At 40.8% G+C, this 18,930-nt stretch overlaps 1 protein-coding gene across 4 annotated transcripts in view; it reads right to left on the bottom strand.

Annotated features, from left to right (window-relative positions):
* DYM (dymeclin) overlaps nt 1-18,930 on the bottom strand; it is a 168,102-nt gene that overhangs the window by 80,681 nt on the left and 68,491 nt on the right. For all 4 annotated transcript variants that reach the window (XM_079994828.1, XM_079994831.1, XM_079994829.1 and 1 more), the window contains exons 13-14: nt 16,580-16,693; nt 15,923-16,017 (exon numbers count right to left, since the gene is read on the bottom strand). In XM_079994828.1, coding sequence (XP_079850954.1) covers nt 15,923-16,017; nt 16,580-16,693 — 209 coding nt within the window. The remainder of the gene's footprint in view (nt 1-15,922; nt 16,018-16,579; nt 16,694-18,930) is intronic.

Raw genomic sequence — 18,930 nt, 5'->3', positions numbered from 1 at the left:
CAGGAATGGACAAAGGTGAGCAAGCTGAAATTTAATCCAGACAAGATGGTTGTGTTGCAAGGTGGGAGTTCCGCTAATTAAGGATTGGTTGCATAGCCTATTCTGGATAGAGTTGTATTTTCTTGAGGATCAGGTAAACAACTTAGTAGTGCTCCCTGGACCTAGTGCTTTCCTACAATACCCTGGGGTTCCCCCCCTCTCTTTTTGGTTACAAGCAGCTTCAGCTGGTTTACCTTTTCATGTGAAACTGCGTACAGCACTGGTCACTGATGCCCTAGTGACATTCAAGTAGGATTCCTGCAGTTCTCTCTACATTGGGCTGCCTTTAGAGACAATGTGGCAGCTGCAGGCAGCTGGAAGTGTAGCTTCCAGAATACTGACTGGAGCCCAGACCACATAACATACAGTGGTGCCCCGCAAGACGAATGCCTCGCAAGACGAAAAACCCGCTAGACGAAAGGGTTTTCCGTTTTTCGAGGCGCTTCGCAAGACGAATTTCCCTATGGGCTTGCTTCGCAAGATAAAAACATCTTGCGAGTCTTGCAAGTTTTCCCCCTCCCCCCTTTTCTAAGCCGCTAATAGCCGCTAAGCCGCTAATAGCGCTAATCCGCTAATAGGGATGCTTCGCAAGACGAAAAAACCACTAGACGAAGAGACTCACAGAACGGATTATTTTCATCTTGCGAGGCACCACTGTACATCTTATAGAAGATTCATGGCTGCCTATTTAGTTCTTGGCTCAGTAGATAAAGTGCTAGTGCTAACCTTCGAAGCTCTAAATGTCCAAGGACTGGGCTATGTCAGGAACTACATTATCACTAATCAACCTGCCCTGACTTTGCTATCAACTGCAGGTGTCCTACTCTATGACCCATCACCACTAGAGATTCAGCGGACCAATATATGGGATTGGGCTTCCTCAGTAATAGCACCCATATACCAGAATGCCCTCCCACTAAGTTCAGCTGGTGTGTTAAAGGGCAATTTGTCGAGAGAGGTGTTTATATGATTTCCATGTGCTGTTTCTATTCTGGTGCTGCTGCCTCACTATTTTAAGTGTACTTTCTGAAAAACCACTATTTATTGCTATGTGTTTTCCTTTGCAAGCCACTCTGGGCACAAGCAGAATACATGCTTAGCACAAAAGCTAACAACACTGACAAGTAGACATTTGATCCTTGACATAATGTGGAATGATTCTTCTTCCTTCATGGACATAACACTGATGTTCTGTGGTGTTCTTTTTAAGTTTTAGAGGATCATGTTTCAAATAACTATCGTTAGCTGCCCATTAGGAGTGGAGGTGGGATATAAACATTTTAATAAATGAATAAATACTGGGAGGAAAAGCAAACTACTACTGTTAGAAGAGCTACTTAGACTCAAAATTTAAAAATATTGAACTAAGGGTCCCTTCAAACATGATAATTTCTATTAGAGAGATCAGGCTCTATGAAGCCTAAAGAAAAAAGTGTCATTGTTTGAAATGTGGTGAGAAGTACACTTATCAGGCAGCTAAGATGAGGAGCAGTTGAGTAATCAATGTACTTATTTTGAAAAGATTCAAGAAGATTGTTACAATTCTTACACAGAGATCTAAGTGGCAAAAACATACCTAAGTTGATTAGTGGAACACCACAACCCCTTCTCAGAGGGAAGGATGTCTGCCAAGTTCTTCTGGCGCTCCCTAGGTAAAGGTAAAGGTAAAGGTACCCCTGACCATTAGGTCCAATCACAGATGACTCTGGGGTTGTGCGCTCATCTTACTCTATAGGCCAAAGGGAGCCAGTGTTAGTCTGCAGACAGCTTCCGGGTCATGTGGCCAGCATGACTAAGCCGCTTCTGGTGAACCAGAGTAGCGCACGGAAACACCGTTTACCTTCCTGCCGGAGCGGTACCTATTTATCTACTTGCACTTTGTTGTGTTTTTGAACTGCTAGGTGGGGAGGAGCTGGGACGGAACAACGGGAGCTCACCCTGTCGTGGGGATTCGAACCGCTGACCTTCTGATCGGCAAGCCCTAGGCTCTGTGGTTTAGACCTCGGCGCCACCCGCTCCCTAGTCAAGGGTTTTATTTGACAAAGTAAGGGGACCATTATGACATGGCCAAGCAAGTCACTTGAAGTTCACAGACCACACTTCCTGCCAAGAGCATCAGTTGTGCTTTTCCCCTTGAAACAGGCAAGCCACTTGGGTTAACCCTGGTGTGGAGAGGAGCTGCAACACTGGCTCCTCTTGCACAGCCCCAGGCTTCTCACTTTACCAGGTGGCGTGAGAAATAGTAGTAATACTGCAGCTTCCAAACCACCAGAGTAAGAACTCCACTTAGTGTGTAAAAAAAAAAATTAAATGCAACCCTTGCAGTGCTCTCCTTTTTGAACGATAGTGACCTCAGATAGCATATGTCAGTAGCAGCAGGAAATTCAAGCTGCTCTCAAGTACTGAAGACAATGAGCTGATGAATCTGGAAGCCCCTGGTTCAAATCCTGTCACAATGTTATTTATTTATTTTTATATAATATTTATATAATTATTTTTTTTAACAAACAGAAGAAAAAGAATAAGCAGTTAACAAAAATCACATAAAGCAAATCTAAATACAATACAAAAACAAGATTTAAACATAAAAAGAAAAAAGAAATAAAGAAATAAAAATCCCTCTTTCTGATGTCTTCCAATCATTTACTTATTTTCCTGACTTCCTCACACCTCCCTTTTTTGTATTCCATTTAAAAATTTATTCAGCAAATTCATACCCTCTTAATTTAACCTTAATTATTTATCTTCACATATTCTAATTTCAAATTTTCATCTTATATCAATCCCTTCATATTCCTTATTGCTAGAACCACTTCATTTCATTCCAACGTCATTAGCATTCAATAATTTTACAATGTTTCTTTAGATAGATTAAAATCCTGTCACAAATTTTAAGCCACACTGTCTACCTAACCCCACCTCCCCACACCTGCAATATGGAGTTGTTGTACAATTAAATGAATTCATGTGAAGAATTTGAAAGCTTGAAAACATTATGCAAATGTTAAGAATGATTATTAATAAATCTCAAATACTTGTCTTTCAGTAGTTTGCATGCTGGGGAGAGAAAACACGAGGGTAGCATATATAGAACTGTACTCATAAAAAGTAAGGTTTTGATTTGCAAGTCTTCTGCACATACATGCCATGTGTGTCAGCACAGTGAAGTTCTCTGAAAACAAGAGCCACAAAAACTCAGTCTCTACTAAGCCTGATCATAATATTTAGGTCATATTGTTTCAGCTGAATTGTCAGACCACCACACACACACACAAATTGTTTGTTATGCAAAACATTTTGGGTCCTCTTAAAAACGTAGTTTTCAGGTTGACATGTAACCTGACTTATGCCTTCGTAAAGTACCACAGTGAAAGTAGGGACTTTTAGAAGATACTCAATGTGCAGAATGCTTGCAAATTGCACACATATGTACAAAGGGTGGGTGATGATCAGATGTGGAGGTTTTCAATTTGCCCTGTATTGTGGTAACCCACATTTTGAGAGCAACCCATGGTGACGTTTAAAAAGGAGCAGCAATAAAAAAAGTCCCAGAATTGGCAGTGATGGGGCGAGTTCTTCACCATGCAACCAGTTCCTTGAGGCCAAACACAACATTTTTGAGATTGGAGGCAGTGGGGGGTGGGGGGAGAGAGAGAGCTTGTAGAAAAGCATGATAGGGAATATAAAGAAGTTTGTAAGATTAAGGACATGCGGATTGAAGAGAGACTAACATTTGTGCCAAGCTATGGCCTGGCCACTGGAATCCTTGCCCAGGGCTGTCTACATTGGGAACTAAAAATGTAATGCTTACCATTATTCATTTTAAAATTTTATTTCTACCCCATCATTTAGGGCAAGCTCTTACAATGTGTTCAGAGTTTTATCTTCCTGTGTGTAGGTTAACAAAACCTATCTGAGTTCTGCCCTATACGCTCTATTGTTTTGCGTCCCATGATGCAAATGCGGTGGAGGCACATGGTAGATCAAATGCAAGAATGCACAAGCCCCCAGGGTATCAGCATCTCCAGTTAGAACAACCTCAGGGTTAATAAAGAGACGAGCTTTGGATTTGCTTTGGCCAGTCAGAGCAAACCATACTATGAGAGATCAACAGCCTGAATCAGCATGAGACAGCTTTGTAGATTCATTACTAAGAGTGAAATTGTTAATCTCACCCTTCTTCCAAGGAACTTACAGAAATGTAGATGGAATTAAAGGTAAAGGTAAAGGGACCCCTGACCATTAGGTCCAGTCGTGATCGACTCTTGGGTTGCGACGCTCATCTCGCTTTATTGGCCGAGAGAGCCAGCGTATAGCTTCCGGATCATGTGGCCAACATGACTAAGCCGCTTCTGGCGTACCAGAGCAGCGCACGGAAACGCCCTTTACCTTCCCGCCGGAGTGGTACCTATTTATCTACTTGCACTTTGACATGCTTTCGAACTGCTAGGTTGGCAGGAGCAAGGACTGAGCAACGGGAGCTCACCCCCTCGCGGGGATTTGAACCGCCAACCTTCTGATCGGCAAGTCCTAGGCTCTGTGGTTTAACCCACAGCACTACCCGCGTCCCTCATAGATGGAATTATTCTATTTTATATTAACAATAAAAGAGGGCAGGTTACGCAGGGTGCAGAGTACGGGCTATATTGTTACCCATAGAGCCTCAGGGCAGAGTGAGGCTTTGAATTCTGGTCTCCTCAATGAAAATCTATCACCATTCCCAGAGTGTCTCTCCCTCTATGTAGATTTTAAGAGTCCCTAATTTTGTTATTACCTGGTTTTTCAAGTTCCCCCTTTGTCACAAAATGCCAACAGAAAAATGATTTTGCACTGGTATACAGTACTGCAACTTCTTTGCATGAAACACTAGGATCCTTAATTGGCCAGCTGGCAAAACAGAAGTTTGAAATCCTTATCAGGTGTGATATAAATAACTTATCTTGTGCAGTAGCAATGGCAGCAACAGGAATACTGGCCCAGAGATATACTTTATCCTAGCAACATGTGGTTAGCTTAGAATATGACACCCATAATTCTCCATTTCTGCTCAGAGATACCTAATTGGTACAAAATTTCTTGGACTCCCATTTTCAGTCATTTCCTACGGAGTTAACTCTCATACCTCCAAATCACTTTGCTTTTCCTTTAGAAAGTACTATATTAGTGTTTTGTCCATCTGACATACACCATAAATTACCTGGAAAGGGCAAAGTCATTTTTGTGGCCCATTACACTGCTTAATATACTTGGTGTGGAAAGATGGTTAGATATAAGTAGAACTGTTCTACAGCACAAAAAATTATGGCATGGCTAGTTATAAAAAGTTCTGTGGTTGTTGTTGTTTTTGCTGCTGCTACAAAATGCAACTTGATTCAGCTAATGTGCAACTACTTTGATTCAGTTAACATGCAGATACTATAATTCTACAGACGAATCCTTTGAGGATTTAGAAGGTGAAACCAAGCCAGTATTGTAGCATGAAATGAGGTTATTGCTTTTATGAAGCACAGAGTTCTGGCACAAAACCATCTTTTTTAAAACCAGGGCGTACAACTGCTGATAACTGAAGGTTTGTTCTGCCAAAGACTTAGGGAGAAAATATAACAACATTGGCACTTACTTAACATCTGGGTAAGAGAATTCCAAAGAATTCCAAAGCCAACAGTGTGACGCGGCAGCTAAAAAAGCCAATGAAATTCTGGGCTGCATCAATAGGAGTAAAGCATCTAGATCAAGGGAAGTAATAGTGCCACTGTATTCTGCTCTGGTCAGACCTCACCTGGAGTACTGTGTCCAGTTCTGGGCACCACAGTTCAAGAAGGACACTGACAAACTGGAACGTGTCCAGAGGAGGGCAACCAAAATGGTCAAAGGCCTGGAAACGATGCCTTATGAGGAACGGCTAAGGGAGCTGGGCATGTTTAGCCTGGAGAAGAGGAGGTTAAGGGGTGATATGATAGCCATGTTCAAATATATAAAAGGATGTCACATAGAGGAGGGAGAAAGGTTGTTTTCTGCTGCTCCAGAGAAGCGGACACGGAGCAATGGTTCCAAACTACAAGAAAGAAGATTCCACCTAAACATTAGGAAGAACTTCCTGACAGTAAGAGCTGTTCGACAGTGGAATTTGCTGCCAAGGTGTGTGGTGGAGTCTCCTTCTTTGGAGGTCTTTAAGCAGAGGCTTGACAACCATATGTCAGGAGTGCTCTGATGGTGTTTCCTGCTTGGCAGGGGGTTGGACTCGATGGCCCTTGTGGTCTCTTCCAACTCTATGATTCTATGATTCTAACTAGTGCTAAAAGCTTGGGCTGAACTCACAGTGGGCTTCATTGCAGGGGCATGTGGCACCATCACCATATCTTCATTCACAGGTCTAAGTGAATGGGGCTGAGATGTAGGGAGCTTCTCTATTACTCTGGTTCAGTACTGTGTAGGACTTTTATACACCAGCTTGAATCTAGCCCAGTAGCAAATTGGCAACCAGCACAGTGCTTTTAATAGGAGTGTCACATATTGTTTATAAGTAGCCCCAAAGAGCAACCATGCAGCAAAGTTTTGCATTAGCTGCAGCTTCCCAATCAAATTCAAGGGCACCCCCTTGTAAAGCACATTACAATAACCAAGTCTAAAAGTTACCAATGTGTAGAAAACTGTTACCAACCTATCCCTGTCTAGGAATGGTCATAGCTGGCATAAAAGCTGAAACAGCCACAGCCACTTCTAGAGACAGAGGTCCCCTGAACCATTAGGGACAATGCTGCATAAAGCAGTATCTTCAAGCTATGCTCCTGTTCTTTCAGATGCGAGTGCAATCCGATCCAGAATCTACTCAGAACCCGAGAACTACTCACAGAGAAGGTCTTGATGGGATTCAGCTGCTGTTTATTGGCACTCATCTAGACCATTACTCAGTCTAGGCACTGGTTCAGGACTTGCACAGCATCTCCTGACTCAATGTTACAAAGAAACAGAGCTGTGTGTCATCCGCATACTTGATGACACCATGCTCCAAATTTCCTAATGACTAGTCCCCACAGCCTTGTATTGATGTTGAACAGCACCGGGTACAATATAGTACTCTGCAGCACCCCATGGAACATATCTCAGGAGGCTGGAAGGCAATCACCCAATGTTACTTTCTATAATCAGCCCTGTAGATAAGAGCAGAACCACTGTGATACAGTGCTCCCAATTCACAGAGCTGATCTAGCAGGACAAAGGCTTCTGAGAGATCAAGAAGAACAAACAGGGTCACATTCCTCCTGTTTCTCTCCTAATAAAGATGCTCTGCCAGAGCAGAATCAGAACCAAGCCTGAGCTTGGATGGAAATAGGTCCAGAAAACCAGTCTCATCCAATAGTGCCAGCAATTGTGGCACCATCATCTTCTCTATCACCTTCCCCCAAAGGGGGCATTGGCAACTTGGTGACACAGTTGTCAAGAACCTCTGTGTGCAGGTTGGGTCCTTTAGTACATGCAATTATTTGCATGGTTTCCTAGATGTACTCAGCATGCAGGTGAGTGGGTGTATCCTGCAGAATCAATTCATCCCAGCTTCTATTTAAATAATACCTTGCTTTTTGAAAAGAAAAAAAATATATACGTGCCCCTCCCCAATCCTCTGGCTCAAGGTGGTTTTTTTGAGTCCTCTATCATCCACATGCTTATGTGGTCCTAAAAACACATTGTTGTTTAGTTACTATCACTCTGAGCATAGCAGGGTGCTTGAAGGAAGCACAGAGTAATTTAAGGAAGTTGCCTAAATAAAATATTGCTTCAATGCAGGCAAAGGCTTCTGAACTTAAATATGACTATTATCCAGTTTGCACATTTCTGATGCCCACAATTAATAGACACAAATACATAGTCCCGTTTGAAAATATGACGGCATTACTTAGCAAAAAAAGGCTAACCATTCATTCTTTGCTGAATGACCAAACTCACATGCATTATCTGAAAATCCCAGACAAATAGTATTGATATTTCAAAATTCAAACAAACATAAGTGATGTTAACAATCACCTAAGTATCATTGTCATCATTTACTTGTGTATGTCCAAATAGTGGAGAAACAGATCTCTTTTCATCAGATTAATTTGAGATTATCAGTACTCTTACATGAATGCTGACATTGCAGCCTGAATGTCCAAAATTTGACTAATATTATATGCACTCACTAGAGAGTAAACATCAATGAATTCAACAGGACTTACAAGTAGAGAAGCACAGAATTGCACTGTCACTGTAACATATTAAACAAATGACTACAGGTGCAAAAACCTATGCTTTTCTGAACCCGAATTCCTTAAACATCACCAAATTTAAAGATAGATTCAGATATTAGAGAGCATTGGAATGCTATTATTTAACCTGGCATACACAAATCTAAATAGTGTTTGTGGTTTGAACTGGACAGCACACAAATTAAATTTTAGATGAAAGAATTTATACTTATAGGTTACAAAAACCCATGTGCAGAATATTCCGTAAGAACAATCGGTCCAATCTTCTATCCATGGAAGATTGCCAATGTTAAATGCTACAGGTATTAAAGAAAAAGGAAGGAAGTGAGAAATGAAAAACATCTTATCTATTAACCCTATTAAAATAAAATTTGAGTCTTGGCTTTACAAAAAAGGAGGTTATTATATGGGATCAAACCTATATCTCCAGAAAAAGCAAGCGTCATAGAAAGGAAGGCCAAAGAAGATTTATAGATTATGTCCAGACAAAGAGCTGCTGAACCATGTTAAGGAAATGTAAAAAGAGAGCTGAGGGGAAGTTATTTTTACAGTATCAACAGGCAAGAACAAAGCACATAAAAAAATTAATCACCCAGATACACCAGTTATTTAGAGGGCAAGTAACCAGAGCAGCTTAGGAAACAATATTATCAAAATTTAGTATTATTTTTATCCTTTGGCTAGACACTACAGTGGAATTAAAGGACTTGCTTTCTACAGTTGTTTGTACTAAGACTAACAGTGACCTCTGCGAATCAACAATCTGTGCAAATTGATCAGACACTAGTATTTGCTGTGGCTGATCATTCTGCAAAGGGCCCACTGTTCATCTGACAATTCTGCATTTCAAGGTCTCATCTACTTTCCATCACTTCTTCCCAACACATCTTCTGGCTGTGTACAAGCACTCATTTCTGTAGACTGGTAAAAGGAGTAGCTTTCTCCCTTATGGCACCATTGAGAAAGCAAATGTTTCTACATAGCTACAGAAACCTGGAAGAGGAGGAGAGACAACCTCACTGTAGAGAATATAGCTTGTTCAGAGTGGACCAAACCACAATAACGGCTCTCCAGTATCGCTTTAAACCTCTGAAAAAACTTACTCAGTGTGTTTGAGTAGAGACCTTAACTCTGATTAGGCAAAGCCAAAGGTCCTGAACCAAGAATAGGACAAAGTGAGTGCAAATGGAAAAAATGATCTTTCAGCATTTAGAAGATAAAACCCAAGTAGTCCGAGGAGCAATGACAAAAATATACCATTATACAAATCTATGGTGTGACCACTTTTGGAGTACTATGGTTGCCTCACCTCAAAAAGGGTATTGCTGAGTTGGAAAAAGTTCAGAAAAGGGCAAGCAAAATGATCAAGGGGACAGAGTGACTCCCTTTTGAAGAAAGGTTGCAGCATTCGGGACTTTTTAGTTTAGGGCGAAGGTAGGTAACAGGAGACATGACAGAGGTTTATAAAATTATGCATGGCATGGAGAAACTGGACAGAGAAAAGTTTTTCTCCCTCTCTCATAATACTAGAACTCATGGTCATCCACTGAAGCTGAATGTTGGAAGAAAGTACTTCTTCATGAAGCACATAGTCAAATTAGGGAACTCGCTGTGCTAGGAGGCAGTGATGGCCACCAACTTGGATGGTTTTATAAGGTAAAGGGACCCCTGACTGTTAGGTCTAGTCGTGGCCGACTCTGGGGTTTCGGCGCTCATCTCGCTTTATTGGCCGAGGGAGCCGGCGTACAGCTTCCAGGTCATGTGGCCAGCATGACTAAGCCGCTTCTGGCGAACCAGAGCAGTGCATGGAAACACCGTTTACCTTCCCGCTGGAGTGGTACCTATTTATCTACTTGCACTTTGACATGCTTTCGAACTGCTAGGTTGGCAGGAGCAGGGACCGAGCAACGGGAGCTCACCCCGTCGCAGGGATTCGAACCGCCGACCTTCTGATCGGCAAGTCCTAGGCACTGTGGTTTAACCCACAGCGCCACCCGTGTCCCTGTGGTTTTATAAGAGGATTAGACAAATTCACGGAGGAGAGGGCTATTGATAGCTACTAGCCATGATGGCTACGCTCTGCCTCCACAACTGGAGGCAGAAATGTCTCTACATACCAGCTGATAGAAACCAGAGGAGGGGAAAATGCTCTTGTGCTCATGTTCTGTTTGCTGGTTTCCCACAGGCATCTGGCTGGCCACTGTGAGAACAGGATGCTGGGCTAAATGGGCCATTTTGCCTGTTCCAGCAGGCTCCTCTTAGGGTAGGCAACGCATTTCCTTGCTCCTGCTTTTTTGAGTCCCATTCCCAGGGTGACCATTAAGTGTACAAAAAAAAGTTGAGGCACATGGAAATTACAAAAAAATAATAATTACAGGCATGTTAAGCATTAATACATTTCAGAGAGCATAAGTAAGCGCTGGCAACTGGTCCAGACCAAAGTCATAGTTGCTGTCATATTTCAAAGCCAGATGCGGAACTCAGAGTCTAGATATTTGCCAGAAAATATTCCACAAGGTTTTGTAGCTATCCAAGTCCAACGCTGGTAAGCCGCCCATCTAGGCAATCTGTCTAACCTGTGACCCCCTGCCCTCCTGGCTCACAGCACCAATCTAATAGAACTCAGTACACTTGGATACTTGCACCAGATGGATAATGAGTGTATTAATATCCTACCAGGTGCCTGTTTCTGAATCCCCAGAAGGTTCGATCAGGCTTAACCAGGGTTCAACAGTTTTTCCATACTGGAAACTATAGTTATTAGCCTAAAACCTTAACTCCATATGTTCCACACGCCAGGACACGAAGCAATTGTCATTTTGACGATGCAGCTAAATAGCAGAACTTAGTTCACAGGGGAACCATTAATGCTGTAACAAATGTAAAGGCAGGGTGATGTGGTTGGTATTATATAAAAGAACTCATGCAGAATCCCTTTAAAGTAGATTGGTTTTTTCATGAGACCTTTTCTTCCACTGTGATCATTCACCAATACAAACTTCTGCCCTCAATCTGAATAGGCTCCTCATCTTGTTACAATACTTTCCACTAATTGCAGTGACACCTCCCAGAACCGGGGTAGCTAATCAGCTTATAAGATTCACTACAGCTGAACTAGGTCATCACGCTACTGCTAATACCACTGGCATATGCTTCTTTCGTTTATGCCTCTCAGGATGCCAAGCATTATTTCTGCATCCCTTTGAATAGGTGCTATCCCACACATAACGGCTGTGCTCATTTCAGCAGCACCTCTTGGTAATTCCACCCCCTTCTAGGGGTGGCAACATGGGAGCAGGCATTCTCTGTGACAGCTCCCAAGTGGTGGAACTCCCTTCCCCACAGAGATGAATCTGGCATCTTCATTGTACAGCTTTTGTCATATGCTGAAGATGCAAATCTTTACCCTGGCCTTTAACACCTGAGATGTATGTTTTTGGGGAAGCACCCTAATCTTGTGACTGTGGTTTGTTTTAGACTGTTTAAATATTTAATATTCACTCTTATGGTGAAGCACTGGTAGTGAATTGAAACGATAGTGTTAATTAAAATTGAAATAATTCCTCAAAGCTTTTGCAGCAGGGCAAGTTTTACAGTAATGTTTGGTAACTGTATATATGTATGCTTAAGGTAACCACTTACCTGAGAGAAAACCCCTTTAAACTCAGTAGGCTTTCTGATAATTATGAATAGGACTGCACTGTTCAGTCACACAATAAAGAACACAGAGCCATACAACACACACAACAAAGAAAGGGCACAGGAACAGAGCCTTGCCCACTAACAAAACACTCAGCTCTGTCGTAATCACATTTGCACTTTCTGTAACTTTGGGGCAAACTGAGCAGAAGATAAAAATATTCGTTTATCCATAACTCCCTCACTGTACCTATTTGCCTGTACCTATTTGCCACTGTACCTATTTGCCAGAGGTTTGGCTGGCTTCACCACCTCAGAAGGTGCTACTGTGCCTGCAAATTTCATCCAATTTTGCTTAAATGTTATAGGCATTTGTTGATTTTCTCATTGCGGTCAACATGTCAGAGGCTTTGAAAAATGAACCAAAGTGACTCTCCACTTCCTAGTGCAATGTCACTCCAAGGCTCGAAGCGAAGCTGAGACAAACCCCTATCCAACAAGGCAGGTTCCTCAATTAAAGTTCTGTTAGCTCTTAATTCTCTCCTTTATAGAACTGGAAAAAATGTGCCCCAGTGTCCAGTGGGCATAGAACTCAATTTCTAGTGGGATAGATCTCTGTTTCCTAAACGTACTGTCAAGATTTACATTCTACACCTAGGTTCAAATTTAAGATATGGTGCTCCTGTGATAACTCTTCTCTTTTTAAATAATATAGGCACCTGCCTGGTTCAGCTAGTAAAACTGAAGCTGGAAATTCTTGGATTAAGTCACTGAATAGGATCCAAGATCAATAGTGTGCATGTGTCACTTTTCTACACATGGGCTCTCAAAATATCCTATGTATCCAGAAAGGTGCATTGAGCATCTTCATTGCACAGCTTTTGCTATATGTTGCGGACATACCTCTTTACCCCAGAATTTGATAGTTATTTTGTTTTGTGAGAGTTGCCTCTTTTGCTAAATGCATACTGCTCTGTCCCAGTATATTGTTGTAATCCACCCTGGGATCTTATGGTGAAGGGTGGATAAGAAACCTTATAAACAAACAAGCAAATAACCTACCAGAACAGCTAGTTTACCTCGAAGTCCTAAACTATTTGTTTTGCCATCTTATGAACATGATTGCCTATACTAAGGTAATTAGCAAGGTAATAACGCTTTTATAGAATCATCTGCCTTTCTGCATCAGCACATTCTTTAAATATTGAAAAATGAAATGTAATCTACATGTTATAAATAGCATTATAGTTTGGGACTCTATTTACTCTTACATAATCAAGGATGATTCTGATAATGATTAAATTCAGTGGCAGTGTCCATCCAAGTAATCTGTTACATCGAATTTCACTGCTAGCAGCTGAGCGTGAGGAAATGATTTACACAAATCTGTCAACATTAATGACTGCAGAATGTGTCAATTACTCTGTGGCATAAAGTTCTATTTTACTGAGGCCCTGGTTGAGCTATAAATGAGAAGTCTCAGTTCAACCTTTAATCCACAATAGTCTTCATAATTTAAAACTATTGGCGGTCCGTACTCATAGGAGGATTTAAAAAAGCCTCCATAGAAGTTGAATTACTTCTCACATTAAGGAAGGAATTACTAGAGCATCTGGTGAATCTTGAATTATGGCCGTCTGTGCTCTGTCAGCTGTACGGCTAAGTAGATTTTGAGTTGAGAATTCCTAAAGCAATAAAATTAAAGTTGCACTTGCTGATTTTACTTCACCTAAAATAATTCATCATAGTCATACAAATATGCTTGTTGCTCAGTTCCACGACCAGGTCTACTGAAAACTTATACACCACATTTTCTGTCTCTCAAAAGTTCTTCCTAGCCCACTCCCAAAGTAAGGCAATGCTTGTGGTAATAATCCAAGCTACATTTTCTTGAATTGGCTGCTTTAGAAAATAAATATAGTATTTGTCACCACATCATCAATTTTCTTAAAATGAAGTGCTTTCAAAATTAAATTGGAATTAACTTTTATTTAACATGTAAGGGTTCAATGTGCTAGAAACAACTAGCAATCTGGAAAGTCAGAAACATCTATTTACATGGAATGATAACTGTATTACAGCACTAATCTCCAACTAGAATAAACAGGATCCACCAAGAGACTGTGCTTGGAGGTAGAGTGGCCTGTACATGCTGTACCACAAGGCCAGCACCATTCTCCTCCCAATCTCTATTTCAGGATTTATATATTTTTAAGAGAGGGATAAAAAGGGGAGAGGGGAGAGGAGGAGCTAAAAACTAATATAACAACAACAACAACAACAACAACAACAACAACAACAACAAATTAAAATAGGTGCCTCAATATGCAGGTTAAGTTTGAAGATGGATCCCAGATCTGGAAAGCTTGAGGACAACTATGGTGCAGAACAATCTGAAAACCAACTGGACAGTAGTTGGGTCACCACCACACCCATAACTACACACACAGGGCAGAGTAGAAGGTGGGGAGGCCCATAAATTTGGCATAGCTGTTGGGCCAGAAGTGGGTCTGATGCAGAGGGACCAGTAGATCCCAGGCTAGCTCATCCCCTCCCCCATCTGCTTTATGTAAGCTACTGCTGGTGGGAATCCTGCAGGCGGAATGGAGAGGTCTACACCAAAGGAGTGATGCCGGCAGAACTGTTTGAGGTTCCCGCTGCTCCAAGCATGACTGATTAGGGTGTGTGTGCATTGCAGCCTTATTTATTTAAATATTTAGTCCTCACCTTTCAGAGTAAAAACCTTCCCAAGAGAAAAATAAAATATTATAATACCCAAGTCACACTTAAAACCAAGCAAAACTAAGCACAGGGAAAACAACAGAATCTAAGGGATCAGCTCGTAATGCAACAAACGTCCTTGAAGGAATTATGGAAAACAGATGTATTTAATGGGTCACAACTGGTCCCAAGGAAAGCCCCAGAAAGTACAATGAGGGCAAAATGACTAGCAGGGAAGTTGTTGATTTGGAAGATTTTGGGACAAGAGAGCTCAGATTCAAGCAGAAGTTCTGCTGTGCCATCAAAAATGGAAAGAAGTACAAGATACAGGAGAAGCTGTTTATATTACATAGTGACCTCTGCTATTGAGGGACCATGACTTCACAAAAATATATAATCATCATACTGGTCTAACACACCAGTATATTTATTTGTCCCATGCCATTCACTAAACAGATTACACAGCACTTTCCCTAGTGTGTCAGCAGTAACAGGCAATATTAGTGTTTGCCAGTGGCAGCGGCTGCCCATTGGGAGTGGTAGGGCAGAAAGGAGGCCAAGAGGAGGTGGAGCCTGAGCTAATGGGAGCCACAGAAAACTAATTCTAGTCTGTCCCCAATCTCCTCCCTGCTGTGGTCTACAAGAACAACACAGAGATGGAGGAGGAAGATGACAGATATGGCCCCCCACTGGACAGCATGCAACTAAGAAGACAACCAGGGCTCTTCCACACTTACCTTTGCTGCACATTTCTAGGCACAGGTCTGGGCTTTCTAGCTGTCCAAGCATGCCCCAGATCTGCTGCTTTCCCTGTGAAAACCCGTTCTTTACTGCTTGAATCAAAGCAAACTGAAAAAACTCGAATTGCCATTTGCTCCAATTCAGCAGTAAAGTTCAGGTTTTCCTAGCAAAAGCGGCAAGGGAAAAACCATTCATACACAGACCAGGAAAGCAGAGAAAGTGCAGGGCAAAAGGTAAATTTGGATAAGCCCTGTGACTGGTGGGGTAGAGCCCCATTCACCCTTATGAAGCAGCCTTTTGGCCACCTATCCCATGCAGTTAACCATTTTTGGCGGGCATAGGCAGACGTCATTAGCAAGCAGATCAAGTATAAATGGAGCACACTGTACTGCAGTTTAAGATTTAACCTAGACTTCATGAAGCTGAACAGAATTTACCTGGGTTCATATTCAAATCTGAGCAATAGGAAATTCAAGTATCTATCCTGCGGAATTCAGGTTGAAGCTAGTTTAAATATTTTGTAAAAGGCTTGTATTTACCTGATGATCCTCTGAGCGGCATACTGATGAAGTGAGCGGAACTGTGCTGACATATTGGCTAAAGCTGCCAAACAATTTGTATGAAGGTATTTGTCCTGTTGGAGATGAGGAGGGGAAAAAACACACACATCAAACTATCCTTTCTGTATACAGCAAGACCTGTCAAAAGGAAATCACTCACCAGTCTAACATCCGTTTACCGGAGGCAAAGTTGCAATGAAGACAAACCCAACTTGTGCTCTGATTTTAGGGATAAGCCTTAGCAACAACTTGTGCAATCGTGGCTCAATATGCTTAGGTCTTTTAAGGAATTGTCACTGCACATTTTTAGAGTGTGACTATATATTTAACCCTGGTCAGAAACAAAGCTGAACAACATTTATTCTTCTTCAGTCCTTAATTTTTATTTTATATGATTTTTTTAAAGGTTTGTAATAATGCAGCTTCCCTTTTCTAAACATGGCAGGTGGGGAACAAAGAGGGGGGAATTCCTAAAGGCTTTTAAAATAACAACACCAAACTAAAGTTTGGTGTTGTCTCCAGTCTGTGTCTCCAGTGCTAGCTAGGAAGGGCCAGTCTGGGAACGTGGAGAGGAATTAGCAATTAAAGTTGATCAAGTCTGTTCTACATGAAATCAGCCCAAAATACAGTTCTTACCCTTGTTCTTGTCATGTTGTACTGAATAGTCCTTATTACTACTAGTATCAGGAGACTGCCCAGGGAAATTTCTGTTAATACACGTTCTGAGTACCAAGTAATATTTTTCAATATCTGAAATAAAGAAAGGAAAGAGCATATTTGTTGTTGTTTTTTAAATAAATTTTTATTAAGATTTTAAAGATTACAGAAAAAAAGAAAAAATAATAATCAAAGAAAAAAAGAAAGAACAATATATATATAAAAAAACCTCATCAAAAACCAGTAAACAGAAAAAGAGAGCGAGAGAGAAAAGAAACAAGTCAAACATCACTTGCTTACATTAACATTCACTTATTTCCTTGACCTCTTCACACCTCCCATTTTTGTATTCTAATTCAATTTGTTATTTCAGCAAATCCTTCCAACCTTATTTTTATCTTAATAATTTGTCTTAATATACTATAATTTTACATTCTCTCTTTCACCAACTCATTTTTACTTAATCCTTTATGTCATTTCCACTAAAACCACATAATTTTCTTTTCCTAACATCTTTCTAGCAATCCTTAATTTTGCAGTATTTTTGAAGATAAACTTTAAAGGAAAGAGCATATTTGATTGTCTTCCGCTGCCTGTTATTATCAGTAATTTAATATATTTGTTTTTATATAAATTTTATTTTATTACAGTTAAATTTTATCTATGTTATTTTAATTTGTGTAAGACAGCTTAAGTCTTGGTCTGGGAAAAAGGTGGAATGCAAACAAACAAACAAACAAACAAACAAGTATAATAGTTCTGTTCTCTGGACTATGGTTCCCCCCATCCAAAAGAAAAGACTAGAAATCTCCATGTTTGATGCATGGCAATTTTAAAGTGGATGCAACCAAAGAATATAGGATGGACTCCAAAGTTGTTTTTGTCTAGTTTTATAACTGCTTTGAGCTGTATAAATAAACTGAATGAATGAATGAATGATGAAATAAAATCAATCTTTTCAGCAGCTCAGACTTTATATAGAGAAATATGTTCAGACCTGAGACAAATATTGTCTACGAGTGAATCTAATCATGTCACACCATGTGGTCACATCACTACCAGCTATGTCTGGTTCACCAGCTATGATTATTTCTGGACAGAGAGAGCCTTGCCACTCTGACCCATGTGCTGGTAGCCTTGAGGTTGGATTAGGGTAACATGCTCTATGCCAGGGATAGGCAACCTAAGGCCCGTGGGCCAGTTGCAGCCCAATCGCCTTCTCAATCCGGCCCACAGACGGTCTGGGGATCAGCATGTTTTTACATGAGTAGTATATGTCCTTTTATTTAAAATGTATCTCTGGGTTATTTGTGGGGCATAGGAATTCGTTCATTTTAAAATATATATATAGTCCAGCCCACCAAATGGTCTGAGGGATGGTGGACAGGCCCATGGCTGAAAAAGGTTGCTGACCCCTGCTCTATGCCCTTGAAGGTGACTCAAAAGCTGCAGCTAGTTCAGAATATAGCAGCTCAGTTCCTATCAGCAGCTCCTATTATCAGCATATAACACTAATTTTGAAAGAACTGCACTGGCTGCCAATATATACAGAGATGTGCATTCAGGATCAGAAGTGCACAAAGACAAGCTCACTGAGGTCTTGGTTGCCCTTGCGGATGTCATATTAGGTTTACTTAACAGTTGTGGTTTTCATTATTAATAAAACTGGACTCAATACAGGCATAGGTAGCTGCTTGTCTGAAGCCAATGGCAGAAAGATCTCTTATTTTTGATCTTCTTTCCAAGGAAGCCAAAACCACATTTTCTTTTCAAACAAAAATCTTTTAACCAGACAGGAAAGCTTTTGCGGCTTCTTTGGGGGAACCCAGGAAAGTGTCTATATAATCAGCAATTTATAAAATGGCACTTACTAAAATTAATCTTAAATATCAATAAATAATTGTGGGTGTAATACCACAAAAGGAAAATACATACAGAGATTGGCAAAGGCAATGCAGCTATAAAAGGAAGATGTGCAACGAAGGACAGGATGGGAGGCCCATTATGATGTAAAATGTCTTTATTATTTTTATCTTCTCAATCTTTAACCATAGGACAAAAGTTGTGTATTCCAAAGTTTCAAAGTTGCTAAAATAAACTAGCATAGTTTTTTAGAAGCCCTCTTGAGAATGGCTACAAAATATTTCTGTTGCATATATTTTCAATTTCTATTTTTTAAAAAATATGTTTAGAAAAGTATATCCCCACCCCATGCTGAATGAAAAGACTTTCAAAACTGAGGGATATTTCAGAAACAGTTTGCAATATAGTCGGGAGTGGGGAGAATTAAGATGTTTAAAGGGGGAGAAGGGGAATGTTCCTTTGGTCTA

The sequence above is a fragment of the Podarcis cretensis genome (assembly GCF_951804945.1).
Source record: "Podarcis cretensis genome assembly, chromosome: 11".
Lineage (NCBI taxonomy): Eukaryota > Metazoa > Chordata > Lepidosauria > Squamata > Lacertidae > Podarcis > Podarcis cretensis.
This window is presented reverse-complemented; position numbering and strand designations above follow the sequence as displayed.